Raw genomic sequence first — 15,155 nt, forward strand, 5'->3', positions numbered from 1 at the left:
GAAGGGTTCTTTGTGTGATATTGTTTCCTAATTTATGTTTTTTTTTTTTTTTTTTTTGGTCAAATATTAATGAGCAGTGAAGGAAATTTATAAATAAATTAGTGCTTTTAAAAATTAGCAAGGTAATGCAGGCTATTATTATTATTTTTATTTTTTTTTTACGTGACGGTAAAGTTGACTTTAGATCAATTTAATGTGTCCATGAGGAATAAAAGTATATATATGTATATATATGTATATATATATATATATATATATATATATATATATATATATATATATATATATATATATATATATATATATGACGGATGAAGAATAAAAAATAAAAAAACTTTTTTCATTATTAAATCATAATAATTTTTTCACCCTGATATATCTGACTTAATGCTTTAAAATGAACTTTGATTAAAACATGCCCCTTCAAGTATGAATAGTTTTTTTTAAATCTATTTTGTGAGTAAATTAATATACAGGACCAAAACTTAATGTCACTGACCCACAGACATTTGAAGTAACTCTATCACTGCTTATGTGCCACACACAGTTTCACACTTTACGAATGTTCATGTGAATTTTGCGCTTGTAATATGTTGATCAAACATTCATACTTATCTTAGTGTACTTGCGTAAAGTGTGTTTCTGGCCTCTCCTGCCTTAAAAAGCTAAATAGATTTGCCTGGCCCACATCACAGAGATCACTAGCTGAATTTTTCTTCAACAACATTGTTCACTTGCCCGCTGCTACCATGTTCTTGTAACAGATGCATAAATGTAGCCTCCCGTAGTGCTGTGATGTGATGCAGCAGCGCTCCGTCCTTCCAGGTCCGCCTTCTACGACATCTTAAGACTTTCCTGACGCACTCAACGGGAATCAAGCTGGAACGAGGACATGGCTCCCTCCAGGGAATAACTCACAGTTCTGAGGCTCGCTAGTAGTTAACTGACGACTTCCCTCAGGGTTCCGGAGGGTGGTAGATGGCAAAGATGGTGGAGGTAGAGATGAACGGTGGGAGAGAGTGAGAGAGAGTATGACAGAGAGAAAGGAAGAGCACAGTGGAAGAGCCAGCACTATAACAAATTGGCTTCCAGCTGAAGCCAGTGCAGTCCTTGGCGTATGTAGCGCACCAGTTCTGTCATGCTGCTGTGCTGCGTCAACGGTTCCATCACTGAGTCCAGCTCCAGAAAGAACTCTGTCAGAACAGAGAGAGACACACTGAGCCATTGGCAACATGGGGCCAACATTGATTGATTGATTTTTTTACATATGACTAGAGTAAATTATATATAACAGGTGTTGCTAACCTTTTTGAGATTTAGCGCCATTGTTTATGTGCCATTGACAATAAAAACCAACAATAAAGCAAATGTAACTTGCTGGCAGACTAACTACAACATCTTGACCCGATGACGGCATTCAAAAGTAGTAAATGTATTCACAGAAGACAGAGTTGTTTAAAAACAACACATACATTGCAAATCATAAAAAAGATCATGTTTTGCCAGTGATTGTATTTTAGAGTGGTCTAAAAAGTGGAAAATAGACGGAATCCTGCCTTTATTCATGAAAAAAGCTTGCTATTTTCTGTTTATTTTCTAAATTAAGTATAAAGTATTAAGAATATTTTATATTATTTATTTTTTCTTTTAAATGTTCTAAACTTTTAAAGATTGTTCTGAAGACTTTGAGGAATTTGAATTCCAGATAAGAATGTTGTTCAAAAGTTCACATTCAGGGTCCAACTCGATGAATTGTTTTATAAAACAGTCATAACTTAATATTAACTAAATTAACTAAAACCATATTGTATCTGATCAGCAACTTCTCATTAGTGAGTGAATGTGAAAAATTATTTCTATGTTACTGCTACATTATTTGTTTAATTACAAAATGTATAAATTCTTTGACATGCATATTCAGCTCTGATGAAATCCTTTTTGAATAAATCATTGTTAGAAAATAAAAACAGTGAAAATAAGAACATACATATACATAATGTGTGTGTAAGTTCTTTTTGTTTTTGCTTTTTGACAATTACATAATTTAACAAAAAGTGTAAAAAGAGTGCTCGGTTTAGTTCATGTGAGGATATGAATGATAATTCTAAAATAAAGATGTCAATAACATGATAGACATGCTATATAATAATTTCTCTCTACTGAACACAGACAAATTATCAAAAAATAAACCAAAAATAAGCAATCAATCTTTAACTAAATTTTCCTTCGATGTGAATCTTCTTAAGTTAACTTGAATCAGCCTGAAGATAACGGAGGTAACTGATGACATTACTGCCCCCTACTAGTGACTGCAGCAATTAGCAAATAGATGACAACAGCTGACCACAGAGTCAGAACTGATACTGTCATAATTAGCCAATCCTGCTATCATTATGACAAAAGCTCGTACCCACCATCACCTAACTGCATTCATTTCTAGGAAAGAGATCGAGGAGGGGAAGTTGAGAGAGAGTTTATTACGGCTGATTTCTGAGGCGGGGGAGACCTCGTACAACACGCAGGGTCTCAGAGCGTTTTAATTAGTCTCCTCCAGAGGACACACAGAGAGAAAGAGAGGAAATGACAAACCACATCAGATCTCGAATGCAATTAGCATAGTGGCTTTTTAATTTCTCTGGTGGGCCGTATCAAACGTTGAGTCACTGATAACGCTGCGAGTGCGAGAGGTGAAATTCTTATATAACGCTGAGATACATGACAGTGAAGACAAATGAGATTTATCCGCAGGAAAGAGATTTTTGGGGGTATTCGGGAAAAAGTCATTCTTTACTGCAATGATTGTTTCTTGATGCAACATAAAAGAGCCCTGAACTAATTTTTGTCTCTCTAATACTGATATGTGATATCTAAAAATAATACAAACCTCTGACCATAATGTACATATGTGCACTCAATAAATCTGGTGTGGAAACTATTTTCCAAAAAATGTCTAGTAAATCAAAAAAAAAGAAAAAAAAAAGAAGAAAAAGCTATAATTATTATTATTATTATTATTATTAGGGATGCACCGATATATTTTTTTTTACTATTTTATGCTAGATACAATACCGATTCGAACAAAAACAACTGATACAGATATTGGTCAATTGCATAAAGCAGGCCTTAAAAAAAATAAAAAATTGAAATTTATCAGTTCCTTTTGGTATTTGAACATTTATGTTCCTGCGTTCCACGGTATTAGGCCATTACCGTTCCAAAACTGAAATTAAACTTTTTATTAGCCTAGACTGAAGAAAACACAAATTTTAGCGATGACTCATCTGAATACCTCTGATTGGTCATTTCATTCATAACTAAACAGCATTGTGTGTGATTGGCTATAATGCAGAGCTGTAAATGCATCTGTCTCTGGCTCAGCAGCTGATGCTGTGCCGCACTGAACGATCTAATCACACGGTGTGATTGTATTAAAACTCTAATATACAAAATATTATTCTGCTATATTTATTATTATTATTATTATTTTTTTTTTTTGTCTTTTGCAAGCTGCATTCATAATCCACTTGGCTCAAAAATCTGAGGGGGCACATTAGGAAAGGATTTTAAATGACAAAACACACATATTTGTGAAAACTCACACCGGGGGACCGCTAGAATATGATAAACTCACCACTGAAAGGGTTAAAGTATTTTTTTTTTGTTTGCAGCATAGATAAACAAACGCTACTCCCGTAAGTGTTTTGAGTGTTTGTGTTCTGAAACTGTACTTTCTTGAAAAAAATGCGTTAAAATAATCTTGCATGTGTTTCAAACTGTATGTCACTTAATGAATGTAAGACCACAGTAAAAAAAACAAACAAACTATATTTGCTTAGAAATATTTTACCAAATCATTTCAACGTTTGAAAAATTATAATAATTTTGTGAACCATTTTAAAAGTGAAAATAAATTGTTGTATACTTTAAAGCACACACACAGATTAAAATCTAATTATTTAAAACGTACTCTACGTTTACTGTAAATAAATGTACTGGACTAAAGATTTTTTTTATCCTATATATAAATATTTTACTAAATATTCTGGGATCTAAAATTGCTATAAAATCAAAGCCATATATAAAGCCATACATAATTTACTTTTCCAAATTTGAAGTCGATATTATAAAAATGCTGATTCCTTTGAGATTTTTAAGGAGCTGTAACAAAAATAGCCACTGGGTTACACCCAAACTTAATTTAAATGCACTTTCACCAACAGTCTTACTGCAAATGCATACATATGTATTTATCGCTCAGCTATACTCTCTAATTGCAGTCTAAAGAAAAAGAAAAGTGTTTGAAAAACTGTCTAGTGAACAATAAATCCTGAAATGCAACTCGAAAACCATCCTACCTTGACTTTCCTGGGCCAGCTTGTCAGCGGTTTCCCAGTGTTCATAGCTGCGCAGGATGTTGTTGGTGATGTTGACATGACTGGCTGCCATGTGGTGGATGCGTTGGGGAATGGCCACACTTCCAGAGGCGGAGGAAGAGCCCATCATTCCAGTGCTGCTGCTGACTGAACTGACAGGAGATGGACTCAGGGACATTGGAGATGGGGTACCTGTGCTCCTGTTAGGAGAAAGATGAAATACTGACCAATGAGAATTTCAATCCACCGGAAATCCAATCCACCGTATTCCTGCTCCATTTCACACTATTTAATGTAAGTGGTGAGTAAGGCACGCAAAGACATTTTGTTTGTAGCTTAATTTCTATTTATGTTATGTTATGCTCAACAGCCACAGTGAAATCTCATTGGCTCAAAATCCTGTGCAGACAGCTTTATATAAATCATATACATCTTGATTGGCTGTAATGACTGCCCTTGTGTAAAAGATGTACTCTTTAGCATACTTGTAAAATGAGTAGTTATTATGGAAATTATATACATTAAAATATATACTTAAGTGCAAACTGGGTTAAATGCAGAGCACCATTTCTGAGTATGGGCTGCCATACTTGGCAAATGTCACGACTTTCACTTTTTTTTTTTATAGAAACAGCCGTTGTGCCACAGATGCATTGCAAGCTACTGGTTACTCAGGAAACAGTCCTCATCTTCCATAAAATGCACAGCACACATCTGAATATTTGGGTTGGACTGTTCTGGAAAAGTGTTGAAATACAAGTTAACCACTCATTTCTAGTCGTGTCCTCTTTTGGAAGGGAAAACAAGTAGATTTGCTTTCATAAAATGAAACACACTCGACATGGCAGCAGTGGCAACAGCGAGAATAAAGGTTACACCTTCTTTCTTTGCGTGGACATTTGGGCGGCATTATGCAAATCTTCCCACTTAGTGACGTAGAGATGTGGGGGCATGTTAGAATGAACCGTTTTAAGTGAGGATATATCTTGTTGGATTTTAGACTTTAGTCTTTGCAACTTTACAGATCTTCTTTATGGACCAAAAGCCTGTAGCACTCCAAAGAGAAATACATTTTTTTAGTACATCTTTTTTTATCTAATTTCATAATACGATTCTCTTTTAAATATAGTTGTACTGCTGAACATTCTGACAAGCATTTATGGTCAAATAAAATATACTTTAATGTCCTTTCTGTTAAAATTTGCATATAATTTATTTGAAAAGGAATTTGTAATAATGCATTTGCAGTTTAGAACATAAAATAAATAAATAAAATGTATTACCAAATAACACACTACAATAAATCTATAATCGAGCACCTGCTTTAATGCTTTAGTATGTTAATCAACATCAAAATAAGATTACGATAACCTAATTATTTAAAATGTACTTGAATTTTACTGTAAAGAAAATGTCAATGTCATAAAGAAAATGTACTATACTTTTTTAATTTACATGAGGTTAATATTTAAAAAAATATTTTGAAATCTAAAATTGCTATAAAATCAAAGCCATACATCTAAATAAGTTATGTTCCAAATATGAAGTTGAAAAAGTCTAGTTCCTGTGAGATTCCCGTGAGAAAATTAGATTTTGAATGCATTTTTTTCTCTCTGACGTAAATGCATACATTTCTGTCACAACGTTACTTCTATCATGACATAACCACCACACATGGAACATAAAATCTTTAATTTTACATGATTACAACTTTTTAAAAGTTTTTAAAAGTACACTGTGTTAACAAATATAGTCAAGAAAGTGTGAGTGTCAACTAAGTGGCCTTTTCTTTTAATAATATTAGTTTATCTGCATATAGATTTAATTGAAGTACACTTTTTCACAAGCTACTCACATTGCTATGAGATTCTTTATGTTTCTGTAATCAGTATCTCAGTACATTATCAACAGTAACCTGCAGACAGTATCGTTCCTCCAGACAACTATCGGCAAACATATTCATTGGTCTCTTTAGTGCTTCACCCTAAACGATCTGGTTCAGTGGCCTGTGATCCACTGATAAATGGAAACACACTCAAGCCTCGGCCGGCTAAATTATGCGCCCTGTCAACAGCCGGGCCCATTCGTGGCTGGTTTCAGGGCTCAGCTAAAATAAATAAACTCCCTCTGAGATGAAAAAAGATTTGTGATGGTAAAGGATGAGGAGGAGGTGGTGGAGGATGGATGTGTTGATCACAGTTACAGCACGTACGGATGGCTCTTTACTGCTAATGTAGAGGCTGCAGGGGCCGAGCCGGTAAGGCTAATTGCTTTTGACAGGCAGGTTGGCAGCCGAACAGCGGGCCTGGGTAGTGTCCAGATAGAGTCTGGATCAGACACACACACAAAGGCAAACACAGCACCTCTTGCACTGCCTCACCCCATTGGTACTGGGTTGCCATAGAGCTGACATGGAAGCGATGCTGCTTTCCCAGAGTTCATCTCTTCATGTCCTTTCTCTGATGTCAAGTAACCATGACTGGGGTTTCATATCTCGCACTATATTTTTTTCCCCACTTGGCAGCGGGAAGAAGATTCAGGAGGGCTGTTCTTAAGCATGATGGAATCTTTTCACAAGCTGGCAGAAACACAAAAGGGCAAAGAGAGGAAAATGCACGTACTTTCCATTGGCTCCCCACGGCGAAGGTGCTTGGGAACTTTTTGCAGAATTCTGAGGGAGCAAGAATAAAAATCATTTAGAAACACAGCACATAATCGCTAAGTCCAAGCATGCTACGTCTCATGCAAATGCTAATAATCAGAATTAGCTTACAGATTGACAATGTATGCTAATAATGGCATTTGGAAACTATTCTATTCAAACAAAAGTGAAGATTTCTAGCTCTGTTTCTTAACTGCAATAAACGAAGCAACAGAGGCACGGGGTCGTATACCTTGAAATACTCCATTAGTGAGCGGGAATACTTCATGGCATGATCCTTCTTGAGCTTGAACATTCGCAAGTATAGAAGTGACAAACAACGATTGCTGTAAAAGAGAAAATATTCATTAAGGTCCTATTATGATCTTGCCAAACATATTCAAGGAATACTGAAAGATGCTGAAGGACAATTAGTGCAGCATCATCAAGGCAATGTTTGGGTGTTTTTGCTTTATAATGACGCAGGGATCGATTTTTATTGAAACTTACTTTTTGTTGCATGAATGTTACATTAAAACTGGAAAATATTTATCATGCTTTCAACACAAAACAGCCTTGCACTGATTGGACCAGAAGAGCCGGGAGCGGTGGATTTTTGCAAATCAAATAACAGGTAGAAGAGCGCTGAGCCATAACGATCTTTTATTTAAAAAAAAAAAAAAAAGGCTGCATTCTCTGTGTTACATCTTGGTCACGTGAAGGTCAAAGTTTTTATGCCAGTCGTATCATTTTATCTTGTTGTATTTATCCGTCACACAATGTTCTTCCGCCAGACGCGAGCGCCAAAAGTTACCGACTGCAGCTTTAAAGTCTATAAATACTTGGTTACGTGTTCAGATAAACAAAACAAAACAAACAACAACAACAAAAATTCCTGTGATGCATGTATATCCGCTATAGGATACTATTATAGTCAATATAAGCAAATAGTGTCAAAAATCTGTTTCTAAATTCTAATAGCCTAATTCACAGAGCCAGTAGTGTTTATGGCAAGGACGTCAAGTCAAGTCAAATCAAGTAACCTATATTTATGTAGCGCTTTTAACAATACAGATTGTGTCAAAGCAACTGTATAGCATTAATTAGGAAAATATTGATGTCATGACATCAACAGTATCTTGTTGACAACAACAGTATTATGATAACCAGCAGTGTGCATCAATATGAGCACTGAGGGAAAAGCAGCCAGTATCATGGGGTGGCTGACCTTTCAGCAGTATGCCTGCGAGACACCAGATGCTTGGGACATATGCAGAGCCCCATGAAACCAAAACTAGTTTTCTCACATTTCTCACGCATCCAGACTACTGAAGTCCCATCAATATAAAAACAAAGGTGTCTGTCCCTCCGAAAGCAAGTCAGAGGCTTTTATGGGATCTTGTAGATGCATCTTTATTTGAGCATGAAATGTTTCCTGACGTCACAGGTCAAAATCCACAGGTTATATTGGCCTAATATCTGAAGCCCGAGAGTAAACATGTTTTTACAGCTCTCTTAAATGCATATAATATCGCCTCAATGGTATTATGTCCTCGACCCAGGTTTATAAATCATAAACGCAGCAGCCTTTGAAAATCCCTTTCGGCTGCTAGATGGCTTTCATTAACAAGCTGGAGAGACTGGCAGCTGAATTCCAATCTGCACTGATGACTGTCATCCCGCTATAAGCGCAAAACTAACCTTGACATTCAAAATAAACAAGCCGCCGCCGCGTGACAGGCAGGCAGAGCACGGGCGGCTTTTATCTGGGCGAGAATATGTTTCTGCCGTCACCATGTGGAAATCTTTCATTATCCTCTAATAGCTTAATGAAATACAGGAATAATGATCCACTCTAAGCTGATTAAGCGCTTTAGCAGTGTTTTAAAGCTTCCTTCCAGATACGGATGATTGTCGTCGAGCGATGGCTGAGAGGAGATTTAACTGGCTGCTAGTGCAAAGCGCTGGATTTAACTTCTGATGGTACACGGGGAACGGCACTGCAGTGTTAATACCACCTCTGACGCCCTTTGGAAGGCCCTAAAGCGTATGTCACTTCTTCAAAACAGCTACATCTGGTGGGTTACCAACGAAACTCACATTTTGACCTCTATGTATGTTGAGTGTGACTTTTTCAGGGAACAGAATTGCACTAGCTTGATGTCCCGAGACTATAGGATACAGTCCATATGGTGGGTCATTCTGGCTATGTAGAGGGTGTTTACGCAACAACGCTTTTAACTAAATACGGTAGGGCTGCACGAGTAATTGAACGGGATTAATCACGATTGTCATGCGCATTTAGTCAGTAAAGCCGGTTCTGTGATAAGCAGTAAATCTCCATCACCTGGTTTCAGGTAGAGCAGCATTTACTACGCAGACCACTAACTCTCTGACAAGCTATGCTAAATCGCGTTTAACCCTATTCTAAGCAGCTATAAAGGCTATGTCGAGTAGCATTTCAATATTAATATACTTTATTATTATAAAAATAATAATAATAAGAACTCAGATAAACCATATATTGCCATAGTCGTGTGTTTATAAGTCACGTTAAATCAGTGAAAGCAGTTAAATCTTCTGTTTATTCAGTTGCAGTGGTAGGCATTTCCTGGATTTCTTCTTTGGGGCATATTTGGATTTTTAGCACGAGAGCGTCCTCTGGCCTTCGGAAGGAGATTTACTGCTGATCACAGAACTGTGCTTCACTGAAAGTTATGCATAAGAAATGCTACTTGTGCATAATTGCGATTCATTGTCTTTGCGATTTAATTTCAATTAATTGTGCGGCCCTAAAATACGGTAAACATTTTCATGTTTTTTTGTGTGTGTGTGTTTATTTACATGACCACAGCATTTTCAGGACATGAAAATGTTAACTTTTAAAAACAGGTTTCAAAGTGCAGTAAAAAAAATAAATAAATAAAAAAATACACTGTTAACTCTGGATCTGTGTGAACAGGGAACATTTTGAACACATTGTCGTGTATGCGAATCTTTTCAAAAACGCGATGGAAAAACGTTACCCTTTTTTTAGTGCATTGTTGTCCTGAAATGTACTCTCAGTCAGGAAGGGTTCATCTAACCGACATTTAAAGTGACTTTTAAAGAAGCATGAGTCATCTTTTTCTGTGACATTTAGGGGTGGGCAATCTGATATAACCTGCATAACTGCAAAGTGGAATGTAGAATTATCCTCAAGGACACAATGTTTACTTGCTAATGTTTGATTCTATGAGTCTTGCAAACATTGTAAAATCGAGTAGCTCTTCATTGTAGAAGCCTTGAAACAAAACGTTATTTTCTGTCCAGCTGGTTAAAACATGGTTAAAATGTGCATCCAGATTTCTAATAAGTGTAATCAGCGTAACTTTATTATTATTATCATTATTATTTTTGTTCTCTGTGTCCAACATTCTGGTCACAACAGCTAAATATTATCAAGTACACCACAGTTCAAAAGTTTGGTGACAATAATTCTACAGTAATATATTTTTAATGTGATTTATTCCAGTGATGCAAAGCTGAATTTTCTGAATCATTACTCCAGTCTTCAGTGTCACATGATCCTTCAGAAAACATTCTAATATGCTGCTCAAGATTTGTATTTTATTTTTTTTATTGTCAATTGTGAAAAACGTTGTGTTGCTTAATATTTTTGTGGAAACGTGGTGTGGTGATTTTGTATAAAAAAAAAAATACAAATACAAATAATAATAATAATAAGAACAGAATTAACTCGAAATATAATTCTTTTGTAACATAACTATTCATTCAAAAATAAATCAATCAATAAATAACATTTTAATCATTCAAGCACATGAAAGCACACTTACCACAGCACAGCGAGCTTCTTCTCAGCTATTGTGGCGGAATGACTGGTAAAGTTCTTTAATCTCATTGCGTACCTTCAATAACAAAAGTACAAGAGTTACACAAATATGATAAAACTACTGACATATTTCAGTTAGCAAAGGATCTTAGAATACACTGATGAACTTTGAGGACCGTCTAGTTTCATTGCCTCTGATGTCAATAAAACGAGGACTGCACCAACTGTATGTAGGTTATCATCTTTTATTTTTGAATCATGAAGATGGCACTGACCTGATGAGCTCAACGGTTTCTGAATACATTGTGTATGGTGACTTGGCCTCTAACGGGTCCCGTTCCATGGCATTGCCACATTCGATAAACGAGAGCGCCCCGTCTGCGTAATTCACAGCTTTTCCGAACTTGTCCATCTGTGGGGCAAAAGTGTAATCAAAGGTTGAGAGAATTATGCAAAAAAATAAATAAATAAACACACACACACGTTTGTTTTTGTGAAAAGTGGGGACATCCCATAGGCGTAATAGTTTTTATACTGTACAAACTGTATATTCTATCGCCCTTCACCAACCCTACACCTAAACCTAACCCTCACAGGAAACTTTGTGCATTTTTACTTTCTCAAAAAAACCTCATTCTGTATGATTTATAAGAGTTTTGAAAAATGGGGACATGGGTTACGTCCTCATAAGTCACCCTCTCCTTGTAATACCTGTGTCATACCCATGTCATTATACAAAGTTGTGTCCTGATATGTCACAAAAACATGCACCCCCCCCACCCCACACACACACAGAAAAAACAAGTATTGAGTAAATTTTCGAAGCGCGTAAAGTCATGTAGAAAAACAGATCTCATCGGAGGAGGACATAAAGCCATTAGGCTGAGGTAAGAAGATGAGTCAGAAGATGTAATGCAAGAGTGAGGCAATGTGCAGATTTACGGCCGACTTCATGGCAAGTTTATGAATCAGAACAGTTTATTTTATGTTGTTTAGTTGTTCAAAGTGCTTTTCTCTATATTTAGGGATTACATTTTTCATCCTGACTTATCGGTATGTGCTCATAAAGGCTAACTTGAACTCTCATGTCTAATTTTTCAAACACAAACCAATCAATAGCACTAAACAACATTACGACTGCCTCCAAGAACCCAACTGCATCCAGCTCCGCAGACAAGCACAAACAATGAGAGCATATCTCATCTTCGTTTTCAAGGGAGCCCTTTAATACGAGGCACGTGGACGCCCGGGATTCATTACATGCCTGCAACTACGCTCATAACACTTGCAGCCAATTCCCCTTACTTTGTATTCATGACTAGGCCTATACATCCTCATCGCGATTTATGACAGAGAGTATGTAACTTTCGATAATGGACAATGTCTCCAGAGATAATTGCCTGGGTCCAATTATTGAGGGTCTGGGGGTCTGTTTTGTAAATCTCTAACAAAGCTCCTGCTTTATGGATGCTAAGGGCAGACACAAGGGCTTTCACTCACCTAGATTGGAAAGTCTTCAATTATAAAAGGTCTGCCGAGAGAGCTTTTCCTCAGCTTGCTAATGGCTCTCTGTAGTGGACGGGTTATGTGTCCGTGTAGTTAAGAGCAGTGCGGCAGGAATTTTTCATCTACTCTTGCTGAGTGTTAACTTCCCATCGGAAAGAAAAATAACTTAAGATTGCACTATTATCACTGTTTCTCCAAGGCTGCACTGAGATTGGATGAGAACTGATGGAGTCTCTGGCTTGGCAGATTTTTCTGCTTCGTAAAAGACGTCATCATTTCACATGTCTCCACTAGAGTTTCAGAAAGATCTCACTGTTTATAATAATAAAGGTGCCAAGATACCCAAATCAGGGTTCCCACACCTTCTGATCAATGAATTATTAAGATTTTATCAGCTATCCAAATTCCTTTTAGAATGCTTTATACAGATCACATCGACAAAGACCAATTTTAGCAGAACAAAGCTAGAAAAACCTATATTCACTATAGAAATTAAAATTTTTAATCATTATTTTTTATATAGATTATTGTTATTATTATTATTATTATATTCTAACAACAAAACAACAATACTACTACTACTAATAATACTGCTGCTGCTACAGTACTCATTTATTATTATTATTATTATTATTATTATTATTATTATTATTATTATTAGAGGTAGCAATAGTAGTAGTATTTTCCCTGTGATTTTTCAGGCCAGGGAATAGCAATATTAAAATTTCCTGATATTCCAATGTTTCCTTTAATCATGGAAATTAAATTCTGATATAAAATGGCAGAATAAAAAGTATTACCAATGAGAGTTATCAGATTAATTTATGAGTTATAATGTTTTTTTCTAGTTTATACCATATTCGGTCAAACTGTTTCTGCTTAGAAAGTTATTTAATTAAATAATTAATTAGATTAATTAAAACAAATTATACATAAGACTCTAAAACCACTTTTTCTTTCTGTATTTCATTCCATACAGTGTTATTTTATTAGTAATTTAGATACTATTATAGTTTTTAAAATATGTTGAATTATTTTCCAGTTTCAATTTAAGTTTAGATGGTTTTAGTATTTCTGTATTTTTATTATTTTTCTATGTTGATTTTGGTAACACTTTATAATGTTGTAAGTCATTTATACATGATTAGTTAATGATGAACTAATCATTTATATGCGTTCATAAAGTACTGTATATGTACATATTTGTGTCTATGTTTTGTAGATTAAGTTATAAATAATATAAAAGTAAGTATCTTCAGTTTCAGTAAACTATAATAACAGTTGTAAACTTTTATAAAAAAAAAAAAAAAAAAATATATATATATATATATATATATATATATATATATATATATATATATATATATATATATATATATATATATATATAAATATGAAGAATTCAGATGCAAAAGCCTCTAAATGCCATCTGAAATTTTCATCTAAAATTGGGATTTTTATCAGGCTCCTATATTTATGTTCAGTTATTTCACTTTAATAGTCTGGCAAAGGACCTGCAGATTGGCATTAAAGTAAAATGACTCAACCTAAGCATAGTAGCTTGATAAAAATCCTAAATTTAGATGCAAATTTCAGATGGCATTTAGAGGCTTTTGCATCTGAACTCTTCATATATTTTTGTATATGTTTTGGCATATAGACATGTCATGAATAGACTTACCAAAGCATCTGCCTTGTGCTTCAACTTCTTGGCCTCCTGCATGTAGTAATCTGCATTATGAACACTGTAATGATAGAAAGTGTGATTAAGTTCTGTTTGTTTTACACACAAATTCCACTGTGTGCATTAACATGAACCTGAAATATGTTGAGCTGCTATACGACTGAAAGATTTCCAGACTCAGTCAGTCATTATCCACAGCAATCTGGTGTTACTGTTACATACGTGTTATTAAATGTGAGTTTAGGTCTCCTGGGCTCCATGTGCTCTGTGGACAGGGCTGAAGTGTTTGACCAGAGGTTTGGCTCCGACTGACCATTGCTGTGAAAACCGCCGGAAGGCTTGCTGTGACTGTCTTCCTCCTGGAACAGCAAGAGAACATTAAAACGATAATTAGCCTTGAACAGCTTGAATAATACATAAACTATCCATTTACTCTCAGTCTGTTCTGCATCTACTCAGTGTTTTCATTTTTAGGACCATTTAGCTAGATTGATTTGGGACGATCGGCACATGGGAGCCATTCTCTTGTCTTCAAGGCTATTTTGAAACCTTTCCAAGAAGGTAATTAGTTTAGCAAAAACACAGGAAATGTGGTGAAGGCCTCAAGGAAAGCCTCAGGCCTCAGACTAGCTGTCTGTCTGTGACTTACAGCGCTGGTCTTGGAATGGGAGAAGGATTTGCTCTCTCCTTTGCGGTGTTTGTGTGATGAGGACGATGATGAAGAGGTGGAGGCAGGTATTGTGCGGGTGGAGGGGAGGGGGTTTGGGACGGTGGAGGTGTTTCCGTCCTGACTGAGGGAGCTGCATTCGCTGGTTCTCCGTGGGCGGCCCACAGGCTCATCGGACAGCGGCGACAGCAGAGGCGGCAACAGCTTATCCTCCCGCTTGCGGGGTTGCTTCTTTAAAGAACTTGGCAGAAAAAAATAAATAAATAGAAAACATGTCAAAGGTATCCGACTGTACACTTGCAAGACACTTCAAGACTTATTGTAGGCCAATACATTTGTGGTGTTTACAACATTTCTTAATACAAAGACATAGAAAGTCATATTTGGAGGTGTTTTAAACACTACTGAGGGATATGGGGGGAAAAAGTGTCTTTATGCAAACACAGTCTGAT

The 15,155-nt window shown here is 35.9% G+C and overlaps 1 protein-coding gene across 1 annotated transcript in view; it reads right to left on the reverse strand.

Annotated features, from left to right (window-relative positions):
• Positions 1-319: 319 nt before the first annotated feature.
• Positions 320-15,155, reverse strand: part of LOC127971119 (AF4/FMR2 family member 2-like) — a 199,479-nt gene continuing 184,643 nt past the window's right edge. Inside the window, exons 13-21 of the mRNA XM_052573934.1 lie at positions 14,686-14,944; positions 14,259-14,395; positions 14,034-14,097; positions 11,122-11,258; positions 10,851-10,922; positions 7,268-7,361; positions 6,995-7,044; positions 4,356-4,573; positions 320-1,193 (exon numbers count right to left, since the gene is read on the reverse strand). Of these exons, the coding sequence (XP_052429894.1) occupies positions 1,072-1,193; positions 4,356-4,573; positions 6,995-7,044; positions 7,268-7,361; positions 10,851-10,922; positions 11,122-11,258; positions 14,034-14,097; positions 14,259-14,395; positions 14,686-14,944 (1,153 nt within the window). The 3' untranslated portion in view covers positions 320-1,071. The remainder of the gene's footprint in view (positions 1,194-4,355; positions 4,574-6,994; positions 7,045-7,267; positions 7,362-10,850; positions 10,923-11,121; positions 11,259-14,033; positions 14,098-14,258; positions 14,396-14,685; positions 14,945-15,155) is intronic.

The sequence above is a fragment of the Carassius gibelio genome, chromosome B14 (assembly GCF_023724105.1).
Source record: "Carassius gibelio isolate Cgi1373 ecotype wild population from Czech Republic chromosome B14, carGib1.2-hapl.c, whole genome shotgun sequence".
NCBI classification, from domain to species: Eukaryota; Metazoa; Chordata; class Actinopteri; order Cypriniformes; family Cyprinidae; genus Carassius; species Carassius gibelio.